Source organism: Opisthorchis viverrini, assembly GCF_000715545.1.
Source record: "Opisthorchis viverrini unplaced genomic scaffold opera_v5_4, whole genome shotgun sequence".
Lineage (NCBI taxonomy): Eukaryota > Metazoa > Platyhelminthes > Trematoda > Opisthorchiida > Opisthorchiidae > Opisthorchis > Opisthorchis viverrini.
In genome coordinates, this window is record NW_008751660.1 from 1323318 (window position 1) to 1337392 (window position 14075).

Genomic DNA, 14075 nt, shown 5'->3' on the forward strand with positions numbered 1-14075 from the left:
CTCGCTCCTATGGAAAAAAATCGTTCAGTTGTAACATACTTCCGGTGCCTAGCTGCCACGCCATCCGAAGGGCTGGGATACTGCCAGGTTGCCCGAGCCTAGACAGGAAAAGTCGAGATGCGGAAGTCGGGTTCGAACCACAGTCATTCCAGTCAGCAATTTTTTAACCACTTGAGCTATTTCGCTCCCCACCCTCGTATTCAGTAGAACGCTGATCTGCTGGAGTTTTGCTTTTATGGGTGCTTAAGTATGTTGTCGGAAATCCTTTGGTAACAGCTTTTCCTATGATGATACTGGTGAGGCAAGCCAATATTGCCAGCTTCATTCCACTGTAGAAGCCATTCAGAGATACTGTGGCTCCACATATGGAACTGTCACTAGTTGTGGATACCACGTATGCTCACTTGGCCTACCGTGTTTCCCGAAGTTCCTATTTGAAAAACGTAGTTTGCTGTAGGTGCATGTTGACACATACCACCCAATTTTGCAGTGGATTTTTGGTCATTTTCGAATGCATGAGTTTTTCACTTGTTTCAATTCTCCAATCTGCCCTCCAATAAACAAAACTGTGGAAACACTCTCTGACTTATCGCAAAAGTTGTGGGAAAATTCGCGCAATATTCAATGAGTGGCTTGATTGTATCGAAGCGGTGCTGAACATCGAAGAGAATTAGTTGCATTGGTTCAATGCAGATAACTAGCAAAGCTCTGTAGAACGAGTTGGAAGTGACGGATGCGCCATTGACCACATGAATCATTCACCCAACATTGAAGCTGTGTAAGCTATGAATGCCACTCGCTAACGCACTTAACAGGCAGTCCGATTACCACCCTACTAAATCTATATCTTTTTCAGTCTACTTTTCACTGTTGCGCAGCAGGAAAGGATGGTCAGTACAGCCAAAGATTGGAGCAGAAAGAAGTCCAAATAAGAACAATAATTTTGGTTGCTTCTAAAAGTAAAAGCCTTTCCGTTTAGACTGGTTGTTGCTTAGTCCACAATCCGGTCACGTGCGCAAATAGGTAGTATTCAAGCAACGCACGTATTAATATAACCAGACAGAACCTACCAAGCCGTTGTCATTGTTCTTATCGGACAGCTGGCCATTTACCAAGCCATTCAGTTCTTGTTCGGGGTTCGGTGACTGGCGGTGATTTACAAGGGAGTGATCCTTGCGGTCTGCCTGATCCAGTTCTTCATCCTCATCGGTTGGATTGCTAAAACGCGGACGACCTGCTCGCCGTAACGACGCAGAGAGCGTGTTTGCTGAGTTAACAAGAGAAATACGCCTCCCACCGCTGGCTGGGGCCTCAACCGTCGAAGTAGGAACGCCAGCAGCCTCAGCTGACAACCGTGGTAATTCACTTATACAAGTACTATAGACCTCTAGGATTAGTCCTTGTACGCTGTTCAGTACTTTCTCCCCGACATCTGCTGAAAGGAATGGGAAATAGTGCAGATGTGAATTGCAGAAAGGCTAATTCTTCCTAACAAAGTCTAACACCAGTAATAGGGTTGCGCTACACAGCTGCCAACTGGTTGGGTAGCACGACGCCTTTCAGGTCAAGACGTCTTGACATTTTTCATATGATGTCGCGGTAAGGTTTTTAAAATGACTCGATTCGAATCGAAGTGTCACCACAAGAATCTAAAGAGATCACGATGTCAAGGTAAGTTTTTTCCAGAATTTTCCAGAAGAGCTGTACGGATCAACCCACACTCAACATCGACTCATCTTTGGATGTCGATTCCTGTTGGGTTATTTTGAGAACCTTATGCAAGCATTTTATTAAAAAGAAACTGGCATACACCGTCTGGGTCTTCCGTTATTATCACATAAGAAATCCAGAATTTGGAAACTGCACACCATCGCTCAGAAAGTATGAAGCAGCTCGGAATTGTCAGTTCAATTCTGGAAATCCTATATTGTATCCGGTTTTCAGTAGTTTTGAGGAAATTCACTAGACTCATGTACCCTAATTTCGAACCTCGTGATCGCAGAAACGGCAAGTGAGATGAAAAATTCCCCTAGCGAGCTGATCAAGCAAAAAACGATGTTACGTTTACAGAAACCGTGTATTTTCCAACCATGGACACTTCAGAAGGGCAGTGTGACAAGATTGTGAAGATCTTACGATCTATCGCGCATCCCATACTCATATATCGGCCAGAAATATGAGCGGTGCCAATGAAGGATAAGTAAACACCCTCAGCTAATACTAGCTACGAAGCTATATTGCTTCAAGGTACAACAGGTTCCCAAGCGATATACGGTTGACACACAAGCTTGAAACTTTTGACATCTTACAAATCTTACAAGCTAATATACAGGAAAGTGGTCAAATGATTTGACCAATAATATCCCGAGTGTAGATAAACGAAGATACGTACAGAATAAAGCTCGGGTAGGAGTCGGGAGAGATCCACCAGAGGAGACCAGTACACAAAACTTGTTTTTTTCGGAGCATGGAGATAATTCTTGACATCGGATTAAATAGTGAGAAAAGCAACTCACCACGATCAGGATTGTGTAGCAAATCGCGGATAAGCAAAAGCCAACAGAGCCTGAGACAATGTGCGAGAGACCGATACGGATACCGTCCATTCTTCGGCCGACACTATAAAAGGAAAAGTTAGAACTTTCAAAGCGGGTAAAATGGATTCCGGTACAGGGATGATGTATGGATTTCAAAAACCATTGACCGTCTTAAGAGATAATAAAATTCAAAGGGGCCACGTAGTCTGATCGTTACTAGTTAAAAGTCATAAACCGTCTGATGACCAGAATGTCTCTCCACAAAAAATGAACCCATATGATGTAAAAAGAAGGAACTGCTCGGGTTCTGCTTCATTTTACTAGTCAGGAAGTGTCCACGGTGGGTTCTAGTTAAGAGAGTGAAACACAACAGGTTTGTAAGGTCATCACGCTGTTAAAAGCCGGGAAGTGTCTGCTGAAGCTACATTGCAGCCTGCTGAGCCATAAGCTGCGCGAAAAATAGTTAATCGAAAGTCGAACGAAACTAAATAGGTTAACATTGTGGCAAGGCTGATTTTTGATCAGCTGGTAGTTGATCTCTTCGCTAAGCGTGGCATTTGGCGTGCAAACATTTCGCCCCCATCGTCGATGCGCAGACAGACAATTTTTCCTGGTACAGCGACGAAATGTTTGCAGGCCAATTGCCAAGCTCGGCGAACAGATCGACGACCAACTGACCAATAACCAATAAATACACCTGAGCTTTAACCATTTAGGAATATTTCCACCCTTAGCTTGTTCAAATAACAATAACGCTGTGATCTTTGACAATGAAGCACTTAAACTTCACATGGATTAGAGAATGGAGTTGGCACCCATGATAAGCAATGTGGGAAGAGGTTATCAAGGAATGATAGTACACAAAATTTCAGAAAGCAAACTCACTGGCCAAAACGCGGTGGCTGCAGCATCCAGACGTTTCATTGACCGGTCACTCATCAACTGACTAGACTGAAAAAGGTGGGATGAACCACATGGACTTAATGATGTGGTGAAAAAGGAAGCTACGGAACACATAGCTACGTAAATCAGATCACGTCATAAGGTTGTACTGTCGTTTCAAGGAGGATCTAGGAACACATTCACAAGAAGCACGGCATCTGATGTCGTTGGAGGTGGGGCATGCCCGAGCAACGGAAAAGCCAAAAATGTACTCAAGCTACCACCACGAGTTCGCGTGCAAAGCAGCGTCATAATGGGATCGCGAGTAACACAAGTCAGTCAACAACTATCATGGACTCATTAAACTCATTTAATACATCTAAGACCTGCCCTTAGGGCGACTATGGATATATTTTGCCTCAATATGCACTTTCTCACTCGTAGGAGAATGTTCTGAAAAATATGCCTTTCCGTTGGGTCTGCTAAGCACTCCGGAGCCATCCGTTTGAACTGCCTCTTAGAAGAAAAACTTTCGTCGATCCACTCTGGAGGGCTCTCCAAAAGGGGAAAAATATATAATTCGCTCTCCCAAGTAAATTCACATGTACGTTTAGTACCGCCATTATAGTGGAGGGACATTTACCTATTTCTGGAGAGATCATCTAGGTGGACCCACCCAAAGTGCTCCTTTTTGCGAGGGTCGCAACCTTCGTAAAAATGACAAAAGACCAACCAGCAATAACCTTTATGAACGGTGGTCTCTCCTGCGAGTACCACCCAGAGGACGAAATTGTTCGAATTTGAGCGTTTTATCCTCTGTTCAATTGAATATCAGATACCTGAAAGGTCATACTACTGCGGCATGACAGTATTTTGAAGGTTTGGGAAAAAAACTTAGACTTCGGATTTAGTTTTTTCAGTAGCATGCAATAGATATAAATTAATTATCAAAGGGCATGTATGGCGCTCTTATTAGCGCAGAATGGGCTACCACAAGAGACAGGAACACCGTACAACGTGATTGCTATATGAAGTGAACCACACAAATGAAGATCAATGAGATGAAAGCAGTCAACTACTCCCCTTCTCATGGATTGTGAAAATAAATGGATATATATGACCAGAAATCAGGTCAAGTATCACAAAATTCAGCCAGGCGTTCCAGGCGTTTCCTGAAAAAAGTTCTAGTTCAAGAGCCCTCTCTCTCTAATGTGAGCTATTTAGGGGTAGAAGCCAATGCAAGTGACTCTAAATCCGGAACGCCTAACCCGGAGGCATCTCGGTGAGTCAGAAGCTAAGCTCCGAAGATAATCTTTTTCTGGATGAACTGGCTCTTTTAGAAGGGGTAAGTCCTGTCGGACAGAAACGAAAGTATTTTTTGAACCTTACCAGTTTCAGTAAGGAGCGAATTTGGTTACTGTTGAAGGGTAAAAATGCCAGGTCGCTGGCACCGATCAGTTGACTAGAACGGCTCAGTGATACCAGTTGTGGAGCGGTCAAGCAACTACTGAGGTAATCCTCGCACAGAACTGCTCGATGAGGCAAACGACTGGCATAGACGGATGCCACCTGACCGAAGAGGTATTCACTTCCACCAGGATCCAACCAGGCAGAGTTCCACACGGACCACTCAACTTTGGCGGTTGACGCTGACGAGGGAACGGGAACGTTGCCGAAAGGGCTGGCACTGATATTAGATACTGAAAAGCACGAAGAAAATGCGTACAAGAAGCTGAAGAATGGGAGTGAAATAGGTCTGAAAAACGTTTGACATCGCGAATCACAGCGAATAGTCAAAGCAAGTAGTTTTACTGAAGAAAAAGTTATTTAAATGGGGAGGCTACGAGAGGAGTAGCACGTCTACAATACAATTCTGTGGTTCGTCACCGGCTAACATCGACCCTAGCTTGTGACTCTAATTAAGTGGTGGGTTGACCAGGATGGAAAGGATTCAGAACCCTCAGCCACTGGATGGAAAGCGATGTAACACCGAGATATTCAGCTCGGGATTGGTGGTACCGTTCTTTTGTAGCGATGCTGTTTGATTCTTAGGATAGTTAACTCAAACATCAGCCTTAATCTAGTTGCTACTGTATACAGAAATTCTGGATGAACCATGGAGAAAATGTGAAGGAAATAAGGTGGTAAATTCTCAGGATTCACTAAGAGAATGATGTCCAGCTTCTCACGGGAAGGTGGTTTATCTTGGGACGGGTCACACACTAGAATTCACCTGAAAGAGGTCTCTCTTCAGTTGACTGCGGTAGTGACGTAAAAAAACCCGGAGTCACCTTATACACCATTCTCGAGATATTCTAGAGAGATAGGTGATGTGAGTTACAGAGTAGCTGGAGGGGAATCGTGCGAACCGCTCCAAGTGATACCAGAATCGGATGAGTACGTGATAGACCCGTCACTTATGGAGAGACTGTGATTTGCGAGATGCTATATAAGAAAAATAAACTGTATTTTCCACGTATGCAGGGCAACAATTCGTTATGGAGTGGATCGTATGCACAAAACTTGACCGAAAGACCAGGAAAAAGACCAATCGAGACTTCTGTGGTCAACTTTGGAAGCAAACCTGAGTACCTAATTCTCGCAGTTACAGTTGGACTCAACAATTAAGCTGTTTACAATGCATTAAAAACACGGAAACAGTGTTGTACCGGCCATAAGCCGGATAGTGCTAATTTTCCGCATTTTTACAAGAAATCAATGTTAGTCTTCATGATTGCAGCGGTAACACAGTTAGAAAACTAGAAGAAACTTCAAATTACTCATTAATTCGCCAAAAGTTATTTAGTCCCTTTTACACTTACTTTTCAAATGAATGCAGATAGACATCGTATATGTCCGCAGAAACGTATTGGGTACACGAAGAACAGCTGACTAACCATTCGCTGTAATGTGGTTATGAACCGGATGAAATAACAGTCACAGATCAGATGTTTACGATTGACGATTCTGCTAAAACTTTAGGTTAACCAGTAGCGCACACTTACGACATCAGTAATACAAGGAACCACCCTCCTGGTAGTGGAAATATCTCTAACCTCTTCCCCCATGGCATTAACGGCTCGTTTGCACGTGTCGTGTTTCCTCAGCAGGCGGTCGACAGAATCCACACAACACTAGAAATACGTCCTCAAAACAAGGGCAGCTTGGCCGTAGCTGAGACTTATGACTAGCATTCACGATACCAAGGGAGAAAAGCTAGCAAACTGCAATGCATCTTCTCGCTCGCTTGCACAAGATTATCTGACTATTCTGCCCAGTCCAGTAAACGCGACTACTATGGAAGTTTAGTGTCGAGAACCTATCTCACGGGAGATAGTTTTTGCTTGGACCGTACTATGACGACTATTGACGTAATTGGCGCAATTGGTACAGCCACCTAAAGTGTTTTCCTCGTCCGCGAATTCTAATTAAAGGCTGTGATTCCTGTGACTATATTAGCTACGGATGTGGTACAAAATTGTTAGCACTTGCACTCGACGTCAAATCAAGGACAAAACAATATTAGCTGTCCACTCGTCCATTATCGGAACATTTACCTGCAGTAATATCACGTAGCTAGTCATCCGAATGAGATTAACCTACTCCATGCCATACGGCAGACAACCCATCGTCAACCAGCATACTGCTTACAAGGCCATAAAGCTCCCCTCCCCACGAATCCACGAGAAAGCAATAATATGATGTGAGAGACAACGCCTGGTTAGTATGATGTATTCAGACTTGGGTCGAGGTCTTCAAAGGTAACATAGCGAGGGTAGGACATCGGAGTGGCTCACAGAGTTCTCAAGATAGTTCTCAAGACAGTTCCCTGTGTGAAGCAGACAGAAGTTAACAAAAGTGATCTATACGGCGCCAACTGACAGAAACTGTGGTCAGATTTGACCGCGGTTGGCCATAAGAGATCACTGTGATACAGGGATGGCGGATTACCGTCAGTAACAAAAGAACAAACCAAAGTGAAAAGTCGAAATTCCCTATGCATGCAATGGATATGCCATATTTGATTTTGGTAGAGAATGAAGACGTGGTTCCCAAGTCAAATTAGACTAAATTGAGATTTTTAAGTTTAAACGGTCTAACACTCAACTGGAGAAAAAACGTACGTTTCCAATAAAAATTAACCGTGAGAAAGTACAAAACTGTCTTTTCCCCTCAAAGATGGGAAAAGCGATACCCACCATGTTCACACTTATCATTATCTATGTACCTAGGGATAAAGCTCCAACAAAAAGCATCCGTAGAAACGACGTTGAAAAACTCCCAACTGCTTCGTTTTATAGATACCTACCTTTAATTTGGCTCCATGAAGTTCATGCGGGTTTCGAGGCCTGTGACCAATCGGACATGATACTCATGCACACAGACATATGTCTCCAGTGTTAACAGACACATTGGTTATCACAAAGCAGAGGAATCTCCCTATCGTTGCTAATCTGGCCGAAGGAAACCCGTAATCTGAATCCTCTGAGTTGATGTCGACTGGTCATCCACAGCTCTTTGCTCGACAAAAATACAAATGACTCATGGTGTATTTTCATGCTCAAAAGCGGCCGATGGCTGAGCCATAAAAAAAGCAATATGGCGCTATAAAAATATGTTTGTCATTTCTGGAGCAGTGTCGGAAAAGGTTTGTCAATCCGTACAAACAGAACTGGTAAGCTAGTAAGCAAGAGCAGTCCCGCACTTTTGAAACCACTCGACGAATCCAAAAGTGTAAATTGACAGTCGGAGAGGACGTCCTCGAGAGCTAACAATGGCAGGAGACCATCTACGCTACAACTTAATGAACGATCACAACTAGGCTTACTAGACTTGTAAAATTACAACCTGTAAAATTGCGACGAAGGAGCCCATAAAATGTACAGGCCGTCTTAGAGTTACTTGACATGTGAAAACATACCATTAAAGCTCTCATTGACATCGTCTTTTGAAGTGAGCATGAGCGAATGAGCGAGGGAGTGAGGGATGATGGACTGGAATTGAGGGAAAACTGATAAGGTGAACTCCTGGTCAGTTTGATTATTAGTATCCGAGCAAAAGGCACCGGGGTGGTCACTGGAATGTTTCTTATTAGCGTATCGATAAGGATACAGGCCAGAAACCACGCTAGGTGGTACCGAAGAACCGGAGATACGAGGATGAAACGAATGTGGGCGTATTCCACGAGCCATACCACGTAAGAGGCCCATGAGCGAAGGCGCGAGAAAAAGACAAACACGCTCGATGGACGCCAACTGCGCGGAACCTTTGGTGACGTCAGGATTGTATTGCATTGTGTTGTGTCGTGCACGCGGCTGACGCAAAAACGCAGAAAAGGCCGTGCCGCGATCACCAAACTGTTGGCAAACATCGTCTATTTGTTCCAACAAACTGCTCGCAGAATCTAACAACGTTGAGATTATCTACAAGCAGTAACGGAAAAAGGGGAAACGTCAAGATATCCAAATCAGCAGGTGTGCAGAAAAGTGGACAAACGGTAACACGCCAGGTTTCCACTGAATTTTGACGTGAAATACATCATTATTTCGGTAAGGGTCTTCCTCGAAGTCTCAAAATATGAATAGTCGAATGTTTGGACCGGCTTTTGAGGTTCGAAAACTGACTTCGAGGTGTTTAGGATTATTACTGAAAGATGCGCAGAAGCTAGAGCTGAGCGAGATGCACAGTAAAAGAAGCACAGTCCTAGTGCTGGAACTAACAGAGTATTCGCATAGAGTGGAGTAGAACATAAGAGGGAATACACGAAAGTGTAAAAAAGGCTGCGTCAGCAGTCACGTATTTTCGTTTACTCGACGTGTTCTATCCAGTAAGACAACCTGCCTAGTGACACCATGGCCCAATTCTTTCCCATGCACCACTTCTGGAAGATCCATTGGATGTAGAACACCCTGCGCTTCAGGGTGAAACTGCGAAATCCCAATGATCATCAACTGCTTAAGATAAACATAAATAGCCACTCCCAGAGATTGTGCACGACACAACCCCCGATGGAGAACTTGTTACAGATTGCCTGGTACACTAATGAGGAATGGTTTCCGCGTGGTGCTAGGTTTGTGCGCTGTACAAGCTGACCTCCGTATACCACTGAGGAGCCTGTAACCAAACTAACCACAGCGCAATCAGCTATCAATAGCGTCGTCCAGTCCTTAGTTGCCGGTCGTTTTCGGATACACAGGGTGATTCAGATCACGCTCTTGTTCAGTACAGATTTTCATTCAACATGCGCCGTAAGCCCCAAAAACAAGCTCCCCAATTGGCGGTAGAACACCTCTATGGGCCACAATTTAGGGAAACATATCAAGGCATATTATGTTACTACTTATTTTGGAATAAGGCCTTCTAGAGAATCGGGGCCAACCATTGATCGCACGTGCCCAAAAAGGTGCCCGAATCACGTGTCTGAGCAGCGACACGCAGTTTTATGACTTTGAAGAAGCGTTTAACTCGATAAACTATCTCTCCTAGAAAACCATAGCCAGATGGGATGACCTTGAAGCCCGTAAACACTCTTCGTGCCCTTTATTTCCATACCAACTGTGAGGTTAGGGTGTCATCATCATCATCATCAACGACAGCAGGAAATCAGTGTTCAACACCGATGCTTCACTGCTGTGCAGTGTACAGCTGTTCAAATACTTGTTGATATCTAATGAAGTTCTCGAGGTTGTCCTCTCTTTCCCTTTTTGTTCAAATCTATCATCGACGTTAGCACGGAGTGCACACTCCAAAAGACCGTGAATCTGAGTATCGAAATCACGCCTGGAGATGGATTAATCGAATTGATTAAGAGGACGACATCGTTTGGACTTTTGAGTATTATTCGTCCGCGAAAAGTACTTCATACAGAATATCGGATGTGATCCCATGTTTCGGCATACGTTTTGCATCTCGAGTGTAAAGCCCCACTCCAAGGTTTCCCATTGTATCGCACTTTACTGGAACTTCAGAATTAAGAGCTTGAATTCTTTTGGCCCTTCCGATTGTCTTGGTAGCTGCATAGACTGTGAGTGTGGTGTAACAGATGAAGTCAATGCGCGAATAATCGTGGTACGAGCTGCGTTCACCAACTTGCGTCATTTGTGAGATCAGAACCTAATTTCTCTGAAAATAAATGGCCGTGTATAATGTAACAGCTGTCTTAATTTATGGTTGTACGACTTCGCCCCTCTGATTCGAGAACCCTAAGCGTGTTCAAAATTTTGATCGGTGTCTCCGTAGCATACAGGATATAGGCGGTTGCGGCGACTACGCAACGAGGTGTTGCGCAAGCGGGTAATTAGTGACGAATCCGAATGGTTAGAGAAGCAGATTAAAAATGCCAGATAGATGTGGTTATGTTGCGTGGTACGTACGCCCAAATATCGTCTACTCAATAACTCGCTGGTTTTTCCTCCAAGTGACTGCTATTGAATGGCTTGCAAGGGACAAGCCATTGCATGGCAGCAAGAAATCGGTTACAGTCAAGTTGAGTATTGCGGGAACTTCGCAACTACCGAGCTGTGGCAAACGTGATCTTTGCAGGACAGGAAACCAAACTCAGGAGTGCGCACGCTGTCATTCTTTAGCAAGACTGTCTAGTGTACGATTGCCTGCCGTTGTACGGCAGGGTTATATTGGGTAAGCTTCACAAAAGGCACTGGGTCAATACCCCAATTGGACATGATGAGCCGATGTGTTTAATTAATGGTGTCCAAAGGTCTAGGACTTCTCCGAACTAGGTTCCTACCCCTCTAATTTCGCTCCACTTTTCACTTAGGATTTCTTCCCCAGTAGTTGTATACCAGTTAAATGAAAGTATGTATTCCTGGTATATTTGTCAACCATGAAAATGAGGATACTCAGCATTCCTAGTTTACAAGAGGTCTGTTTCCATTCTTCGAACGTGAACGTGTATACTCTTGAATGGCTCCAAACCACGTTGCTTTTTTACGATAATGACGGTTAAATCACATAGACGTTAAGCAGCAGGAGTACACAAGCTTCAGTCATCGATGGAAGTCACTCTTCAGCGAAACAACTTTCCCGTGTCCCATCTCGGCTCAGACGGTGGAACCTGTGCACAGTAGTAGTAGGAGTCATTGACTACACTAGTTACGGAATTTTTCGTCTCGTGAAGGAACACTTCCGAGTCGTTTGTGGAACAGAAGCGGTCGGAAAGTGGGAAAGCTATCACATCGGCAACACTGCTTCGTAGAGGCTAGCTTTTGTGAAAGAACGAGCTGCCTCCGCACACACAATGATCGTAGAGAAGTTGGTGAATACTAAGGTCCACTACTACCTCCAGTGGAAAACAGCTTCTAGCAAAGATTATGTAAAGATTCAGGAATCACGTAGACCGCTGCCAAGAAGGTGCGAAAATACCGCACCACCAAGCTAGGTTGCAGGCCCTTCCATTCTGTTCAGCCACGTCATGGTCTGTCCCGCTAGAATGAGTTTAGAACAAAAAGAATCTTCCTTGATAAACCGTAGTTGGACATGCGCAGTACGCGCATAACCACTTAAACCTGGCGAGTTTTATTTACAGTACTCGTTGTTCTGCATCTGTGCCAATTAACTCATTCGCAAACCACTCTGTTGCGTAGATACTGTAGCCAGCTGGCTCCTCTAAGAGGACACCGGCGAAAAAGGTTTAGAGGTTTTTGGAAGCTGCAATTCACATGAGGTAACTTCCGCAACCATAATGTAACGTATTGTATGCATTGCATACACTGCCCTTCAGCTTCAGTAGCGCTCGTTTTTGACGCCACTTATGATACAAGTCCACAAATGTTGCTCGGATACCGGTATCGTGTTCATTTATTTCATTCATCACGGTGAAATCACAGCTTATGTATCTGACACGCATACCGACCAGCAGTCTCAAGCTTTTCAACTCGAAACCTCAAAGGGTAAAAGACACTGAAACGTTTGAAGTGGAAATTCGTGCTTTGAATGTGCAGAATGCACCACAAAACAAGGGACCATTTCACACACTATTTAGCACAGACTGCACAGACTGGATCTGTGAATAACAAAACCATGTCGCCCGAGCTATCCAAGTGAGTGTGCATTGTTATCTTAAAAGCGAAAAGATTGAAGAGAATAGTGGCAGATGACAGGCTTGGTAAATCCCACAGATTGTGATAAAACTGGGACAGTTCATTGTAAACCGTACCACATCCAGAGGTGCTGGAGCTTGAAGCAATGTCCGACTAACTGCCACAGGATGAACACCTGGTTATCATCAAGACGGAAGCCTGGATTATAGTGGAACCTTCATTTTCAAAATATGCAGCGGGAGAGGTCAAGACCATCGCGGCAGTATCTAATGCTAATTCGATACGCCGAAAGTCTTACCAAAAAGCAGGTCGTCCACCTTGGCGAATCAAGTTAGTCCATTCGAATGAAAATACATCCGTTTTGCAAATGGAGCAGGATGTTTGGTAAGCAGGTTCGAGCAGTACTATGGCGCAACTGTTGTAGATTCAAGCAAAAATGTTGTCTTGGTCTGTGTTGCTTGGTTCTTCCGCTGCTTGCGAAGATGCGGCACAGTCAATGTCGTATGGGGATAAAAAAGTTCATAATATAAAGATGGTACATGGTATCTGGGTGATCGTGCAATTACATGTAGTGGTTTATCAACCTTGTGAATTCACCGTTAGTGTCTTGGATCGGCTTGTGTCCAGGGTTGCTTAGAAGAGGTTTGGGTATTCAGTGCTGCCAAGCAAATCAGACGACTTTTCGCATATTCCACTATTTCCGCAGAGTGGTGACTGAGGTAAGCCCGGGACTAGTGCATCTTTCCGTCCTAAAATACAGTAGCCACATAACGCATCAATGTGGAAAGGTTTGGCGGTTTCACAGAGGATCATAGTGCTCTATGAACGCAAAATTGTCTCAACTCGGACCGCAGTACCCTACTGCTCGATACTTGCAAACTCGAATATTCTTGCAGGCAGGTCAGCAGTCTGGAGTCCAATGTTATTGTTTGGCGGACAATGTTTCGAGAAGACAAGTGTTGGCACCGCCTCGGGCATGGGGTAGGCTGACTATGAATCGCGCAGAGGCATGCATGATTGGTCTTCGCTGGTAACAAATACAGCCCCTCCACACGACTCGGTCTTTCGCCATAACGTCATAAAAAATTGATGGTAGTAGGGAATGGGTAAGCCAAGTGTAGGTGGGTAAACCCCAAAATCGTGAAATAAAACGATTTGATGTGAATCAAGAGGACTAACATCCGTGTGTCGCCTCCATTCACTTCGGAGTGGCCCGTTGCGAGGAATCAAACACTGGCACGTGGTTTGCGGTTGAAACAGTGTGGATAGCAACCAGAGTTCAGGTTTAAAAAGCTAAAACTTGTCTGATGCCGGTCTAAAACCAGACGAACCTTTGGGATTTACGGAACGGTCTAATTCATCAAGCAGAACGTGTCGAACGTCTTATATACCAATGGGCATTAGGAAGGTTATGTCAGGGCTACGTCAGAAGAGAACAAAACACACTGACTTTAATAGATTGACCTACCAAATCCGATCTTGAGGGATCCAACAAAGCAACCTGCGTCAGCAAGCTCGAAAGACAGAAACTGAAGCATTCAGACTGTGGAAGTCCTAGAAGCTAAGATAGAACACCAGAAGGAGCGCCTTTGTGAAA

General features: G+C 44.3%; 1 protein-coding gene across 1 annotated transcript in view; it reads right to left on the reverse strand.

Moving 5' to 3' along the window:
• T265_00423 (hypothetical protein) overlaps nt 1–14075 on the reverse strand; it is a gene marked incomplete at both ends in the record, with an annotated part of 94694 nt that overhangs the window by 80177 nt on the left and 442 nt on the right. The window contains 6 exons of the mRNA XM_009164196.1: nt 1071–1435; nt 2517–2619; nt 3423–3488; nt 4809–5119; nt 8341–8842; nt 13947–14039. Of these exons, the coding sequence (XP_009162460.1) occupies nt 1071–1435; nt 2517–2619; nt 3423–3488; nt 4809–5119; nt 8341–8842; nt 13947–14039 (1440 nt within the window). The remainder of the gene's footprint in view (nt 1–1070; nt 1436–2516; nt 2620–3422; nt 3489–4808; nt 5120–8340; nt 8843–13946; nt 14040–14075) is intronic.